This window comes from Oncorhynchus masou, chromosome 24 (assembly GCF_036934945.1).
Source record: "Oncorhynchus masou masou isolate Uvic2021 chromosome 24, UVic_Omas_1.1, whole genome shotgun sequence".
In the NCBI taxonomy this organism is placed as follows: Eukaryota; Metazoa; Chordata; class Actinopteri; order Salmoniformes; family Salmonidae; genus Oncorhynchus; species Oncorhynchus masou.
In genome coordinates, this window is record NC_088235.1 from 56,926,670 (window position 1) to 56,944,278 (window position 17,609).

The 17,609-nt window shown below is 43.0% G+C and overlaps 1 protein-coding gene across 1 annotated transcript in view; it reads left to right on the forward strand.

Annotated features, from left to right (window-relative positions):
* The first annotated feature begins 1,179 nt into the window (after positions 1–1,179).
* LOC135512365 (PDZ domain-containing protein 8-like) overlaps positions 1,180–17,609 on the forward strand; it is a 71,180-nt gene continuing 54,750 nt past the window's right edge. The window contains exon 1 of the mRNA XM_064934342.1: positions 1,180–2,192. Coding sequence (XP_064790414.1) covers positions 1,312–2,192 — 881 coding nt within the window. The 5' untranslated portion in view covers positions 1,180–1,311. The remainder of the gene's footprint in view (positions 2,193–17,609) is intronic.

Here is a 17,609-nt window from a genome sequence, read left to right on the forward strand (position 1 = left end):
TGTCGTTCTGCCCCTGAACGAGGCAGTTAACCCACCATTCCTAGGCCGTCATTGAAAATAAGAATGTGTTCTTAACTCACTTGCCTAGTTAAATAAAGGTATAAAGAAATAATTTAAATCGGCAAATACGCGCCCAAAAATACAGATTTCCTATTGTTATGAAAACTTGAAACCGGCCCTAATTAATCGATCATTCCAATTAATCGGTTGACCTCTAATCCACAAGCACAAAAACGTATAGTGTGATCTGTATAAAATAAAGCATTCACAAAATGCCACAAAGAGGACTACATTCTTTAAAAAAAAGTAAAAAAAAAAAATATGAGGTCAAATCATGACCTCAGTGATCTTCAGGTCGGAAAGTCAGAGCTCTGGAAAGTGGCTTGAGTTCCCTAGTTGGAGTTCCGCGTTGGATGACCATTCAAATCAATTGTTCCCGGTCGGAGCTGTTTTTTTTCAGAGTTCCCAGTTGTTTTGAATGTGCTAAAGTCAGAAGTCGGAGATTTCCGAGATCCCAGTTGTTTTGAACCTGGCATTGAATGCACCAACAGTTACCCTGGGCTCGGTTGGTGCTTATGGTCATTTCGGAAAAGGCTAAGCGAGAGGCAGAACTTTGCCAGAAATCTTTCTTATCCAGCAGGCGACGTTGTTTAGTTGATTTATTTATGAGGTTTATTTGATCGAATATAAGTTGTCATGCTTAGGTTGTTACGAGTGTACTGATAAGTAGGATACGTGATATCCCGGCAATTTAAAAAAAACAACTTTTATATCGGAGTTGTCTCGAGATGGCTATACATATTCATGACATAAGGCTTGTAGCGTAGCAGATATTTAATACAGGTGGTTGACGTTAACAACTCAAATAATGAGATGTATCCACCAATCCAAAGAGAGGAATAGGGAGAGCTCCGTGCAGCTTTGTGTTAGGGCGGAGAGACAAGTATTGCCGCGTTCAAGTGCTAGTCAAACTCTGACATTTCAGATTTGCTAACTAGTTGTTAGTCATACAAGTTCCACATTTCAACCAGTTAGCGAGTCGGAAATTTGAGTTTAGTTCCGACTAGCACACGAAGGCGGCAAAATATCCATAATCTTTGGTATGGTAGTGTACACTTTTCTAAATCCGTCATTACGCACAACCACGTAATACGTTCGCCCAATCAGAGCTGAAGAGCTTGAACCCCAAGAAAAAGGCAGCCAATATGGCAGGTTTGTTAGCAACCAGGTGGAACTTGCTTTGTTATTACGGTTAAACGTCGGAATATGATTGTTTTATAACGCGGAAACGGGAAGAGGCAACTGCTCGAAATGATTTACTTGATAGTAATTTCCGCATTATCTGGCGTACTCATTACGTTGGTATTACAGTTCTTACTGCTTTACTGGAGAAGCCCCGAGCCAAAAACCGGGACAGTGCAATATGTCAAAGCAGTGCCTGATCCCGCATTGAAGGATTACTTCAATAACCAACATGCCGAATCAGGTCAACAACAAGATATCGCAGCATCTGCTGCATCCAAACAGCAAGAGGCCATCTCTCCCAGGCAACAGGAAGCAGCTGTCACAAACAGTAGCCCTAAACAACAACCGCCACCGCATTGTCAAAGCGAGCCACTCCACACCTCCAAACCGGAGACGTGCAATTTTCTAAACGCTATCTTTTTGTTCCTATTCAGAGAACTCCGCGACACTCCTGTCGTTAGGCACTGGCTGACCAAAAAGATCAAGGTGGAGTTCGAGGAGCTATTACAAACCAAGACAGCTGGTCGGCTGTTGGAGGGACTCAGTCTCAGGGATATCTCCCTGGGTAATTCTTTGCCCGTTTTTAAAACGGCCAAACTTATTCATCCAGTGCGTTTAAATGAAGACGGCATGCCCGATGAACTCAATTTCGAGGTGGACCTTGAATATAATGGGGGATTCCATCTAGCAATTGATGTAGACCTTGTTTTTGGGAAGTCAGCCTACCTGTTCGTAAAGATGACGCGTGTGGTTGGAAGACTGAAGCTGCAGTTCACTCGCGTGCCTTTTACGCATTGGTCCTTCACGTTCCTCGAGGACCCATTGATAGACTTTGAGGTGAAGTCACAGTTCGAGGGAAGGCCCTTGCCTCAGCTTACCTCAATCATTGTCAACCAGTTGAAAAGAGTCATCAAGAAGAAACACACTTTGCCAAATTACAAAATCAGGTAAAACTTGCTCAGAAACTACAGTTTTACATTTGTTTAGGTCTATGCAAGTCAGTAGGCCTCCCGAGAGATGGTCAAAAATGTGTATCAATATTTCAAGCTAACCTAAGGACCATGGAAAGTGGCCCTCAACAGCCTCACTTCTATTTCTATAGTTACCAAGATCTGTAAGATGCATATTTGGACTCCAAGTTGGTGATAATACATAGGCCCAGAGCCTTCTATTTAGCTCAGTTTAAGGCTCTGTTTAGGCCTTTTAGCCTACTGCAACCTTTTTAGAAAAATGTTTAGGTTAAAAATGGACCACCATGTTACTGAAAGGTTTAATGACAACAAAACATGCTGTCTTGATGTTTTTTCAACTGTCAGCCAGGACATACCCACTTTCAGTATGCACACAGTGTGTTAGTTTAAGGTCTTGAGACATGGGATGGCACCTGTTGCAAAGAAAGCCATCGAGGGACATCATGGTTGCAGACCTATGAAAGGATAGGGTTCATCCTTTTTAGAGAGAGGAGTGCTTTCTGTCACTACATTCAGAATGTTTTTAAATAATCACAACCTGGTGTGAAGTAGTGACAGTTAAACATTTAGCCAACACTTGTGTAAAACTGAAAGACAAAAGCTTTCTAGTATTTCCCTGTTAGAAACATGAATGCACGTGCAGCATCCTTTCAGCTCCTCCTATTTATTAATCTCTGTCGCTTTTTTCAGGCTCCCTTTTATAGGTATTTTTTACTGGAAGTGTTCCCCTTCACTCTTGTATTTGGTTGCACTCTCATAGGTAAACAATTTAGACTAAGCTAGGCCTGGAAATTTTCCGATTTTCTATAAACATATGTCACATAGTCTAAATGTAAGTTTAACTGATGATATACTGCCTTACTAAATTAGGCTATTATGTTACCGTAATGTTGTTACACTGTACCACTACTGTAACTTCTCAGGTATAAGAGCAATTTAATGTTAAGTGTCACCTTTTCAACGTGACTAGGCCTTAATGTAGAATAAATCGATGCCTTTTCAAGTTGCGGAAAACTAATCGTTTGAATTATGCTGGTAGGCCTTAGCCTATCACCTATAAGTTGCTATGGTTGAGCTTCTTCTAAATGCTTCTAGTGGCTCTGTCAGCTTATCATAAATGCTGTGACAGCACTCTCTGGGCTCAGAATTGGTGGCCCCAATTACATGGCACACTGTCCCATGCAGCTGGCTCCTCTGTGTTATGTTTGGAAGGGTCACACTGGTGTGCTGGATCTGCAGCGATAGCTGCAATGGAATGTAAAACCTCTATACATTCAGTCTCCTGTACAGCGTGATTAACGTTATTCCTGTCTCATTCCTTTGCTTGGATTGTTAGAGTAGCAGTATTCCAGCAAAATGTTATCTTGTTGCCTGTTCTATCCTTTGAAGTGAAATGCACTTCACATCCTGTGTAGGTTGTCTGCAGGTGCGTTGGAAATTCACTAGAATGTAGCATGCCAAAATCACTTTTTTAGTTTGCTATTAGCCTAATATGATTTATTTCAAGATGTGGTCTTTGCGTGTGAGTTTTTTGGGGGCAAATCCACATTAACAGAGGGATGCACAGTTTGGTAACAGAATGACGGTTTATGCTGTTGGTACCGATCTTTGCATCTGCACTGTTCTGCAAGCACATGTTTTTTTTAGATTTTATATGGTTTGTTCAACTTTGCAGTAATTAGTTTTTGTTTGACATTTTAAAGTGAATAATCAGAGAAACTTTGCATTTGCACTGTTTTTCAAGTTATTTTTTTTAATCAATTAGTTGACCAACATTGTTTATTATTTGAATTCCGCTTTGTTAGTTTTTTTCTGTGAGCTCAACGCGCACATTGCACAGTTTCTCTAGAGATAAATCATGTCCTGTATGAACTGTGATGTAGTAGGGAGTTGTAGTTAACAACAGGCCAATATTCTACGTAGTTTAGCGCATATAACATGGTAATTATTCCGTTGTTGTAAATCACATTCTTTACGGCAATATTTTTCGTCAATTGGACGATGCTTTGTGTTCTTGAAATTTGCAACACAAACAAACATGGAGCGTGAACGTGACACAGAGCACGGAGACACGGAGCTCGTACCTAAAAGAGGGGCTACTTCAGTCGTATGGATGTGGTTTGGGTAGGGCTGGGCGATATGGCAAATAAATTATCACTATCTATAAAAAAATTTCATTCGATAATGAAAGTTCTCACGATATTAATCAAATAATGTTTAAAAGGTGCATATCTGCTTCAGACTCAAGAATGCCTAATGCCTGAACAAACCACTAGGCAGAGCGTTGGGCCAGTAACCGAAAGGTTGCTTAGATCGAATACCCGAGCGGACAAGGTAAAAATGCATAATAGCAATGCATAATAGCATTTGTGATGTCTTTGTCTTTTCAATGGTTGCTTGTAGGGCATAAACGCTGTCAGTGTTGACTGCTTCGGGCAAACATCCCTAGATTGGCTGGTGCTTGAGGGGCGTTTATCAATACCGTGGCGCAAACTCAAAACTTCCTGCATGTTCCAAACAGTGACTTTGCTTCAGATGTTGAATAAGGTTTGTCATATTACCAGACTTTGTAGCCACCTGTCTACGGCACAATTTGCACCGAACGTTGCTCTGCTCTTTGTCGGACTTCAAAAAGCCAAACCACTTCCAAATTACTGAAATAGTTTAACCCTTTATCAATTTCTTCGTTGGAAGCTGCTCCTTCTCCATGGCTATAACTGCCACTGTTTTTGCTTACATCAATCATTTTTTTGGTTAATAGTGGCTACTCCATCACATGAGGTGCTAAGTGGTTTTTAGTTGGGGTATACCTCTCCACGTGCATATTGTCACTTCTCCTCTCGTTCCTGCTGCGTCAGAGGTCAAATGGACTGATGTACCTAATTATTCTATATCGACATTATCGAAAATGAATCTAAACGTTTTTATATCAATATTGAGGGAAGTAATTACCTCGCTTTAATTATTGATTTATTGCCCAGCCCTAGGTTTGGGTATGAAAAGTCTGACACAGACCAGAAAACCGCCGCAGGCCAGAGTTCTGACAACAAGCTCAAACACGACTAACCTCTTTACCACCTAAGCAAGAATCATGTGAAACAGTATGGAGAGAGTCTACGGATGAGACCCAAAAAAGTACAGTCGAGTGCTCAAAACAAACCCCTGACTCAGACGTTGCAAGAGGTTTTTGCCCGCGGCACACCATATGCCAATGAATCCCGAAGATGGAAGGAGAGAACAGCTGCCGTTACAACTTACATCTGTCCAGACATGGCCCCAATTTACATGGTCGAGAAACGGGAGTTTCTTGAGTTGGTGCTAACAGTCGACCCAAGGTACCAAATGCAAATTAATATGTGACAAGTATTAATGTCAAAATAATAGGCAAGCCCCCCAAAATATATCTATTTCAGGCCTATATTTATTTTGTTTGCAACTATAGTTGAAGTATTTTCTATTTACCTTTTTTTTAAAGATTTTATACATTAATATTTTTATTTTGTTAAAAATCAAATTTTATTTGTCACATACACATGGTTAGCAGATGTTAATGCGAGTGTAGCGAAATGCTTGTGCTTCTAGTTCCGACAATGCAGTAATAACCAACAAGTAATTTAACTAACAATTCCAAAACTACTGTCTTATACACAAGTGTAAGGGGATAAAGAATATGTACATAAAGATATATGAATGAGTGATGGTACAGAGCAGCATAGGCAAGATACAGTAGATGGTATCGAGTACAGTATATACATATGAGATGAGTATGTAAACAAAGTGTCATGGTTAAAGTGGCTAGTGATACATGTATTACATAAGGATGCAGTAGATGATAGAGTACAGTATATACGTATACATATGAGATAAATAATGTAGGGTATGTAAACATTATATTAGGTAGCATTGTTTAAAATGGCTAGTGATATATTTTACATTTCCCATCAATTCCCATTATTAAAGTGGCTGGAGTTGAGTCAGTGTGTTGGCAGCAGCCACTCAATGTTAGTGGTGGCTGTTTAACAGTCTGATGGGATAGAAGCTGTTTTTCAGTCTCTCGGTCCCAGCTTTGATGCACCTGTACTGACCTCGCCTTCTGGATGATAGCGGGGTGAACAGGCAGTGGCTCGGGTGGTTGTTGTCCTTGATGATCATTATGGCTTTCCTGTAACATCGGGTGGTGTAGGTGTCCTGGAGGGCAGGTAGTTTGCCCCCGGTGATGCGTTGTGGGCGGAGCAGTTGCCGTACCAGGCGGTGATACAGCCCGCCAGGATGCTCTCGATTGTGCATCTGTAGACGTTTGTGAGTGCTTTTGGTGACGAGCCGAATTTCTTCAGCCTCCTGAGGTTGAAGATGCGCTGCTGCGCCTTCTTCACGATGCTGTCTGTGTGGATGGACCAATTCAGTTTGTCTGTGATGTGTATGCCGAGGAACTTAAAACTTACTACCCTCTCCACTACTGTTCCATCGATGTGGATAGGGGGGTGTTCCCTCTGCTGTTTCCTGAAGTCCACAATCATCTCCTTAGTTTTGTTGACGTTGAGTGTGAGGTTATTTTCCTGACACCACACTCCGAGGGCCGTCACCTACACCCTGTAGGCCATCTCGTCGTTGTTGGTAATCAAGCCTACCACTGTTGTGTCATCTGCAAACTTGATGATTGAGTTGGAGGCGTGCGTGGCCACGCAGTCGTGGGTGAACAGGGAGTACAGGAGAGGGCTCAAAACGCACCCTTGTGGGGCCCCAGTGTTGAGGATTAGCGGGGTGGAGATGTTCTTGCCTACCCTCACCACCTGGGGGCGGCCCGTCAGGAAGTCCAGTACCCAGTTGCACAGTGCGGGGTCGAGACCCAGGGTCTCGAGCTTGATGACGAGCTTGGAGGGTACTATGGTGTTAAATGCCGAGCTGTAGTCGATGAACAGCATTCTCACATAGTTATTCCTCTTGTCCAGATGGGTTATGGCAGTGTACAGTGTGGTTGAGATTGCATCGTCTGTGGACCTATTTGGGCAGTAAGCAAATTGGAGTGGGTCTAGGGTGTCAGGTAGGGTGGAGGTGATATGATCCTTGACTAGTCTCTCAAAGCACTGCATGATGACGGAAGTGAGTGCTACGGGGCGGTAGTCGTTTAGCTCAGTTACCTTAGCTTTCTTGGGAACAGGAACAATGGTGGCCCTCTTGAAGCATGTGGGTACAGCAGACTGGTATAGGGATTGATTGAATATGTCCGTAAGCACACCAGCCAGCTGGTCTGCGCATGCTCTGAGGGCGCGGCTGGGGATGCCTTCTGGGCCTGCAGCCTTGCGAGGGTTAACACGTTTAAATGTTTTACTCACCTCGGCTGCAGTGAAGGAGAGTCCGCATGTTTTCGTTGCAGGCCGTGTCAGTGGCACTGTATTGTCCTCAAAGCGGGCAAAAAAGTTATTTAGTCTGCCTGGGAGCAAGACATCCTGGTCCGTGACTGGGCTGGTTTTCTTTTTGTAGTCCGTGATTGACTGTAGACCCTGCCACATACCTCTTGTGTCTGAGCCGTTGAATTGAGATTCTACTTTGTCTCTATACTGACGCTTAGCTTGTTTGATAGCCTTGCGGAGGGAATAGCTGCACTGTTTGTATTCGGTCATGTTACCAGTCACCTTGCCCTGATTAAAAGCAGTGGTTCGCGCTTTCAGTTTCACGCGAATGCTGCCATCAATCCACGGTTTCTGGTTTGGAATGTTTTAATCGTTGCTATGGGAACGACATCTTCAACGCACATTCAAATGAACTCGCACACCGAATCAGCGTATTCGTCAATGTTGTCTGACGCAATATGAAACATATCCCAGTCCACGTGATGGAAGCAGTCTTGGAGTGTGGAATCAGCTTGGTCGGACCAGCATTGGACAGACCTCAGCGTGGGAGCTTCTTGTTTTAGTTTCTGTCTGTAGGCAGGGATCAGCAAAATGGAGTTGTGGTCAGCTTTTCCGAAAGGAGGGCGGGGCAGGGCCTTATATGCGTCGTGGAAGTTAGAATAACAATGATCCAAGCTTTTGCCAGACCTGGTTGCGCAATCGATATGCTGATACAATTTAGGGAGTCTTGTTTTCAGATGAGCCTTGTTAAAATCCCCAGCTACAATGAATGCAGCCTCAGGATGTATGGATTCCAGTTTGCAAAGAGTCAAATAAAGTTTGTTCAGGGCCATCGATGAGTCTGCTTGGGGGGGAATATATACGGCTGTGATTATAATCGAAGAGAATTCTCTTGGTAGATAAAGCGGTCGACATTTGATTGTGAGGAATTCTAAATCAATTGAACAGAAGGATTTGAGTTCCTGTATGTTTCTGTGATCACACCACGTCTCGTTAGTCATAAGGCATACACCCCCACCCCTCTTCTTACCAGAAAGATGTTTGTTTCTGTCGGCGCGATGCGTGGAGAAACCCGCTGGCTGCACCGACTCCGATAGCGTCTCTCCAGTGAGCCATGTTTCCGTGAAGCAAAGAACGTTACAGTCTCTGATGTCCCTCTGGAATGATACCCTTGCTCGGATTTCATCAACCTTGTTGTCAAGAGACTGGACATTGGCGAGAAGAATGCTAGGGAGTGGTGCACGATGTGCCCGTCTCCGGAGTCTGACCAGAAGACCGCCTCGTTTCCCTCTTTTACGGAGTCGTTTATTTGGGTCGCCGGCTGGGATCCATTCCGTTGTCCTGGGTGGAAGGCAGAACACAGGATCCGCTTCACGAAAGTCATATTCTTGGTCGTACTGATGGTGAGTTAACGCTGATCTTATATTCAGTAGTTCTTCTCGACTGTATGTAATGAAACCTAAGATGACCTGGGGTACTAATGTAAGAAATAACACGTAAAAAAACAAAAAACTGCATAGTTTCCTAGGAACGCGAAGCGAGGCAGCCATCTCTGTCGGCGCCGGAAGTTAGCCAATTAGGTAGGTAAATTATGTACAGCTGCAGCGATCGGTTAGCTGCTCAGATAGCAGATGTTTGAAGTTGGTGAGGGAGATAAGTGTTTCCAACTTCAGCGATTTTTGCAATTCGTTCCAGTCACAGGCAGCAGAGAACTGGAACGAAAGGCGGCCAAATGAGGTGTTTGCTTTAGGGATGATCAGTGAGATTAACCTGCTGGAGAGCGTGCTACGGGTGGGTGTTGCCATCGTGACCAGTGAACTGAGATAAGGCGGAGCTTTACCAAGCATGGACTTGTAGATGACCTGGAGCCAGTGGGTCTGGCGACGAATATGTAGCGAGGGCCAGCCGACTAGAGCATACAGGTCGCAGTGGTGGGTGGTATAAGGTGCTTTAGTAACAAAACGGATGGCACTGTGATAAACTGCATTCAGTTTGCTGAGTAGAGTGTTGGAAGCTATTTTGTAGATGACGTCGCCGAAGTCGAGGATCGGTAGGATAGTCAGTTTTACTAGGGTAAGTTTGGCGGCGTGAGTGAAGGAGGCTTTGTTGCGGAATAGAAAGCCGACTCTAGATTTGATTTTCGATTGGAGATGTTTGATATGTGTCTGGAAGCAGAGTTTACAGTCTAGCCAGACACCTAGGTACTTATAGATGTCCACATATTCTAGGTCGGAACCATCCAGGGTGGTGATGCTAGTCGGGCGTGCGGTGCAGGCAGCGAACGGTTGAAAAGCATGCATTTGGTTTTACTAGCGTTTAAGAGCAGTTGGAGGCCACGGAAGGAGTGTGTTATATGGCATTGAAGCTCGTTTGGAGGTTAGACAGCACAGTGTCCAAGGAAGGGCCAGAAGTATACAGAATGGTGTCGTCTGCGTAGAGGTGGATCAGGGAATCGCCCGCAGCAAGAGCAACATCATTGATATATACAGGCCTTTACATGTGGTCATTTTATATAAACTATTTATTCATTGAATTTACAGAAAATGTGCTATATCGTGATATGTATCGTTATCGGGATAGGAAATTTTGGTCATATCGCCCAACCCTAATAATTACCATGATCCATTCCACTTCTACTTGTCCGGATTTGTGCTTATTTTATGCCTGCTACAAAAGAGGCAGAAGAATACACGATCGTGAGGGGATATAGGGCAGCGCACAATTGGCCCAGCGTCATCCGGGTTAGGGTTTGGCCGGGGTAGGCCGTCATTGTAAATAAGAATTTGTTCTTAGCCGACTTGCCTAGTTAAATAAAATAAATATAGAGAGCAGCTGTTGCTTCGCGAGATATCTCTACCTGAAAATACATGATTTTAAGTGATTCATCATTGGTATTCAGCAGTCATAAAAGTATGCCTTATTTACTTCGAAGAACTACAAAATCTACTTTTTTTTGTCAGAAAGCATATGCAGCAGCTCTTTAGAGATGAGATGATGACTTGGAATAAAATAATAGTAATCAAATAAAACTCATGTAATATACACAACTGAAAATATATAAGTAATGTGAATAAATGGCTAATAAGTGATAAGCAGTAATGGGCAGTCACTACCGTCATGGGAATTCTATTAATGGTTTTATTCTGTGTTACAGCATTCAACTCAAATGATTGAAGTCGAAAAGCCTGATAATTAAAAAAAAGAAAATCCAACCAAAACTGAACCGACCTCAAAAAGCACTAATTGCTCAGCACTATCTTCAAGGAAATGTGTTTTTTAGTGAAATTCAGTGGAAATTGTTCAAAGTTGACCTTGTGCATGGAGTTGTATGGTTTGCTTAATTTTGCAATCATTGGTTTTTGTTTGGCATACATTTTAAAGTAAAAAAATGGTGTCTGCATCACTGTGTTACTGTGGAATTGCCCTTTTTCAGAATGCGTAGTTGTGATTTATAGGGTTGTGTAATAAACTACTGTAATATGTTCTGGTCCATTTCAAATCATGTTTATCATTGTTCTACCTGGCTGTTGCTTTAAAAATGTAAAAAAAATTTTTTTTTGCCCTTTTTCTCACTAATCTTGTGATATCCAATTGGTAATTACATTCTTGTCCCATCACTGCAACTCCCCTACGGACTCGGGAGAAGCGAAGGTTGGCAGTCATGCGTCCCCCCGAACCACAACCATGCCAAGCCTCACTGCTTTTTGACACACTGCTCGCTTAACCCGGAAGCCAGCCGCACCAATGTGTTGGAAGAAACACTGGCCAGCTGGTGACCGACGTCAGCTTGCAGGTGTCCGGCCCGCACTGAGTTGCTAGAGCGCGATGGGACAAGGAAATCCTAGCCGGTCAAACCCTCCCTTAACCCAGATGACGCTGGGTCAATTGTGACGCAGCCTGGGCCAATTGTGACGCAGCCTGGGCCAATTGTGACGCAGCCTGGGTCAATTGTGACGCAGCCTGGGTCAATTGTGACGCAGCCTGGGATCAAACCCGGGTCTGTAGTGACGCCTCAAGCACTGCGATGCAGTGCCTTAGACTACTGTGCCACTTGGGAGGCCCCTGGCTGTTGATTTTTACATGTTTTATTTGATATCAACATTTTTAAAACTGTAATGCAGCAAATAGTCCCTACAAACCATCTTTTCTCATTGATTTAGATTACACTTAACTAATTAGGTGAGATTAATCAGGTAATTATTGCTGTTTAAATGCCAGAGAATGTGAGTAGGCACATTGTTTCACTTGAAAATCAATGAAATGCTGTCTTGTGTCCGTTCATTTTGTCAGACTTTCCTTTTATCCACTATGTACTGTGTGGGCTGCAGAGCAGGCAAACAATGGTTTGGTTGTTTTGTGAGAACAACAACTAAATGTAACTATTTTAATGTTCCTCTGTGTGGCCACAGACACCTATTGGCATGGCATAGCCACTTCTTGTGAAAGATCTGTTTCGGCTCATGTGTGGGAGCTAACTGTTAATTGTAGACTAAATGCACCAATCTGGAGGAGTTGCCTAAAAGGGTGCATGTGTCTGAGGTGCCCATGATAAGGACTGACTGAGCAAGCTAGGGTTCTGAGGTGATGTAATATAAAACAGCCTTTGAGGACAGAGCACTGGACATTAGGATTTGCTGAATGTCACAGATTGCAGAACTCTGCGCCAGACGGTTTACCAGGATGTGTACTCAAAGCATGCGCAGACCAACTGGCAAGTGTCTTCACTGACATTTTTCAAACTCTCCCTGACCGAGTCTGTAATACCTACATCTTTCAAACAGACCACCATAGTCCCTGTGCCCAAGAAAGCGAAGGTAACCTGCCTAAGTGATTACTGCCCATAGCACTCACGTCGCTAGCCATGAAGTGCTTTGAAAGGCTAGTCATTGCTCACATCAACACCATCATGCCGGAAACCCTAGACCCAATTCGCATTCCGCCCCAACTGATCCACAGATGATGCAATCTCAATCTCACTCCACACTGCCTTTTCCCATCTGGACAAAAGGAACACCTTTCTGAGAATGCTGTTCATTGACTACAGTACTCACAAAGCTCATCACCTAAGCTAAGGACCTTGGGACTAAACACCTCCCTCTGCAACTGGATCCTGGATTTCCTGATGGGCTGTCCCCAGGTGGCAAAGGTAGGCAACAATACATCTGCCACACTGATCTTCAACACTGGGCCCACTCAGGGGACTAAGCATGCACCCCTACTGTACTCCCTGTTCACCCACGACTGCGTGATCAAGCACGACTTCAACACCATCATTAAGTTTGCTGACGACACACAGTGGTAGGCCTAATCACCGACAACGATGAGCCAGCCTATAGGAAGGAGGTCAGAGACGAGAACCTCTCCCTCAATGTGAGCAACACAAAGGAGTTGATCGTGGACTAAAGGAAAAGGGGGGCTGAACAGGTGCCCATTAACATCGCCGGGGCTTAAGTGGAGCAGGTCAAGAGTTTTAAGTTCCTTGGTGTCCACATCACCAACAAACGATCATGGTCCAAACACACCAAGACAGTTGTAAAGAGGGCATGGGTCCCCAGATCCTCAAATCTCTACAACTGCACCATCGAGAGCATACTGACTGGTCTGGGACTAAAAGTCTCCTTAACAGCTTTTACCCCCAAAACCATAAGACTGCTGAACAATTAATGAAAATGGCCACCCGGACTATTTACGTTGACCTGTTTTGCCAGGTAAGGGGCCAATCACTTGGTGGATCAGATCAGAGTAAAATGGACTAAGCCATTCACCCTGTTCCCATCCTTATCTGAGAGTGGACAGGACAGACCAGATTGGCATCATTATTTTGTAAGCTTGGGCTTACCGTGCGTCATTCCTTTTTAATTGTCATGACTTTGGGTGGTTGTTGGATTGACTCTACAATATGACTCGTATGTCCTGTGTGAAATTCAGAAATGATTTTAGTTTGAGATGTCCTGGACCATCCGTAATGGGTGAAGCCTCATGTCGTTAGAGCCATTACGGCATCAAACAACCCCCACCTCTCACTTATCCACTGTCAGCTGGGTTGTTTGTTACATAATTGCTCTCCATCTGTTATTCTTTCACTTTTACGTCTAACCTCTATCGCTCTCTCTTTGAGCTCTCTGACTCTACATGCTGAGGGAGGGACACAGCTGGACACAGGACAGTTTTACATGTCGGTAGCCACTTTTTAATTGACCCTCTTCTCCTCTCTGCTCCACTCTGGATAACCTGGGACTTCAGACACTTCATTGATTAAGCTGTCATTGTTATTTAGATGTTCTATTGGATCTCAGAGAGGGAGAGAAAGAGGTTTATAAAACAATGAAGCTAGAAGTACTACTACAGCCTGTACTACTACTACTACTACTACTACTACTACAGCCTGTACTTTATACAGGACAAATGGCCATGCCCTCATCCACCAATCTCCCCTTATGTCCAACCTCTGTCAATAGAACAACATATTGCATACTCTTGTATAAGTGTGTGTTTTAGTGACTGGTGCTCAGCTTGGGGTGACCACATTTAAAATACCCAAATGAGGGAGAATAAGATTTTGCGGCACAGTGTAGCCTACATTAATAATTTTGGGGGGCCAGCCTACTCTTGCCTCATGCCAAATTTGGTGATGCAGAAAACGAGACCACGAGTAGCTGTTTTCTGAAAATGTGGAATATATGGCCAAAGAACATTTTCTGGTTTGTTTCAGGAAATGTAAAACAGTTAGGAAGTGAGACTAAAAACGGGATTGAGTGAAGTAGAAGCAAATATGTTGCATGAGCAAACCACACTAGTTTTAAATTTACCTTATGTTTCAGTCTAATACTGCGATTTACATACTTCTGTAGCTCTTTGTTAAAAGCACGCTTTTTGTATGTACTTAACTGTCCAATTTTCTCCAAATTTAGATGGAATTCAGCCCAAAAGGATTTGACAAATGTGATAGGCCAATGTCATATCTCAACCAATGTCTCATCCTGCGCTGTGCATAATATCAGATCTCAACAACGATTGGAGAAATGTTTAACATCACCAGCACCACATCCTTATGATCTATCTCGTCATAAGCGCAACGTGATTGCAAAATGTACAGGTTGGAATGTCTATTTTCCTCGATTGAAGAGGAAGTCTGAGTGAAATGCGTGATAAATTGACCTTTTCTGTAAATTAGTTAATTTTTTGATAAAATGTGGGACACAATTGTTTGGTTGTGGGACAAAGGGCCAAAATGCAGGACTTTCCTGCACAATCCGGGATATGTGGTCACCCTATGTCAGGGTAGGGCTGTGACTGTCATGGGATTTTGGATGACACTAATGGGCCATCCACAATAATGTATGCATGTATGCGTGCATGCGTGTATGCGTGCATGCGTGTATGCGTGTGCGTGCGTGTGTGCATGCGTGTATGCGTGCATGCGTGTATGCGTGCATGCGTGTATGCATGTATGTGTGCGTGCGTGCATGCGTGTATGTATGTATGTATGTATGTATGTATGTATGTATGTATGTATGTTTTCTCCTCTCCTCCGCTCCTGGCTGTATGGGCAATGTGTGTTGCAGCTGCAATATGGGGGGTGTTGCCTAGGCAACCAACGAATCCTTTACTCCAACCCCGCTGGTCATCATTAGCTTCCATAGCAACAATGTCCCAAATTTATGGCTGAATTCTGCCCATTTCTACAATTTCTCTATTAAAATGTGATTTAAAACCTAACCCTAAACCATAACCACACTGCTAACCTTATGCCTAACCTTAAGGCAACACCTTGCTTGTTGTAGCAAGGACCAACAGTTTCATCACGTTGTTAACAGTCCATGTTACCGCAGAAACTGACAACTGCACGAATGCCCGGCCGTCCCGTCTTCAGTCAGCTGCTCATTGCACAAAAAAATCGGAAACAAAAATTCTGAATGGTTATGGCTCTTGTTTTATTTTCAGCCATCTTCATCGTTAACCATTGGTTATTCGTAATTGTACTAGACATTCTGATAATGTTGTTCATGACATCCTGATAATGAATAACTTCATCGATTGCTTTTGCTCGAAATTTGGATATTTTTTTTACAAGACACCTGACCAGTTTTCTTTACTTGCTAAAGTGATAGGATAACTCACTGTCTCTTAAATATGGATCGCAATCTGTTTCAGCTCAATGTTTTCAAGATTTCTATCTAACATCTTTAGATTTCACTGTTGCTAGGGCACCGGGCATAACAATGAAGTACATTTGTCTCGGAGTACAGTAATAATTTAAGGAGCATGCATGTGATTTCAGTTCTATTTTGAGTGAAGTAGTAGAAAATGGTATGCTACTGTCTTTAGCACACACACGACAAGTTTATGATGACACATGTCTGTGTCACTCCCTGATCCTGTTAGGGCATTGAGCAGTGGGGGGGTTACACAGGTGGTGTTGAGTCCATTTTCATAACATAAATAATTGCTGTTTATTTTCACCACATGGGCCATTGGCATGTTTTCCAGACATATGCTTCTTCTCATTTTGAGACTGATACCTTTACAAAAAATGTAGACTAGGTAGTGGAAGGATTTTCAGTCTGCTTTGCTCAGTAATGTAGTTTTCATACATTATTTAAGAGAATCACAATGTGTTTGGTTATTCCATCAGATTGTTGCATTTTACTGGTCACCTCTGCTAATCATTTCCTCTCACCGAGCAACCCTCATACAGTCATTTTAGGATTATTGCCTGAAACATCTGTCTGGCTGCATTTTATCCAGTCCTCCCAAAATAGACTTTAATCCTCACCGATCACACCAGGACTATTAAACTGAGTTTTGCAGATCTTTATTGGGCAACCAAGGCAGTTCAAATCAAATTTGATTCATCACGTGCTTCGTAAACTACAACAGGTGTAGACTAACTGTGAAATGCTTTCCAACGATGCAGAGTTAAAGATATATATATATATATATATATATATCAGTGCCTTGCGAAAGTATTCGGCCCCCTTGAACTTTGCGACGTTTTGCCACATTTCAGGCTTCAAACATAAAGATATAAAACTGTATTTTTTTGTGAAGAATCAACAACAAGTGGGACACAATCATGAAGTGGAACGACATTTATTGGATATTTCAGACTTTTTTAACAAATCAAAAACTGAAAAATTGGGCGTGCAAAATTATTCAGCCCCTTTACTTTCAGTGCAGCAAACTCTCTCCAGAAGTTCAGTGAGGATCTCTGAATGATCCAATGTTGACCTAAATGACTAATGATGATAAATACAATCCACCTGTGTGTAATCAAGTCTCCGTATAAATGCACCTGCACTGTGATAGTCTCAGAGGTCCGTTAAAAGCGCAGAGAGCATCATGAAGAACAAGGAACACACCAGGCAGGTCCGAGATACTGTTGTGAAGAAGTTTAAAGCCGGATTTGGATACAAAAAGATTTCCCAAGCTTAAAACATCCCAAGGAGCACTGTGCAAGCGATAATATTGAAATGGAAGGAGTATCAGACCACTGCAAATCTACCAAGACCTGGCCGTCCCTCTAAACTTTCAGCTCATACAAGGAGAAGACTGATCAGAGATGCAGCCAAGAGGCCCATGATCACTCTGGATGAACTACAGAGCTCTACAGCTGAGGTGGGAGACTCTGTCCATAGGACAACAATCAGTCGTATATTTCACAAATCTGGCCTTTATGGAAGAGTGGCAAGAAGAAAGCCATTTCTTAAAGATATCCATAAAAAGTGTAGTTTAAAGTTTGCCACAAGCCACCTGGGAGACACACCAAACATGTGGAAGAAGGTGCTCTGGTTAGATGAAACCAAAATTGAACTTTTTGGCAACAATGCAAAACGTTATGTTTGGCGTAAAAGCAACACTGCGTAAAAGCAACACAGCACATCACCCTGAACACACCATACCAACTGTCAAACATGGTGGCAGCATCATGGTTTGGGCCTGCTTTTCTTCAGCAGGGACAGGGAAGATGGTTAAAATTGATGGGAAGATGGATGGAGCCAAATACAGGACCATTCTGGAAGAAAACATGATGGAGTCTGCA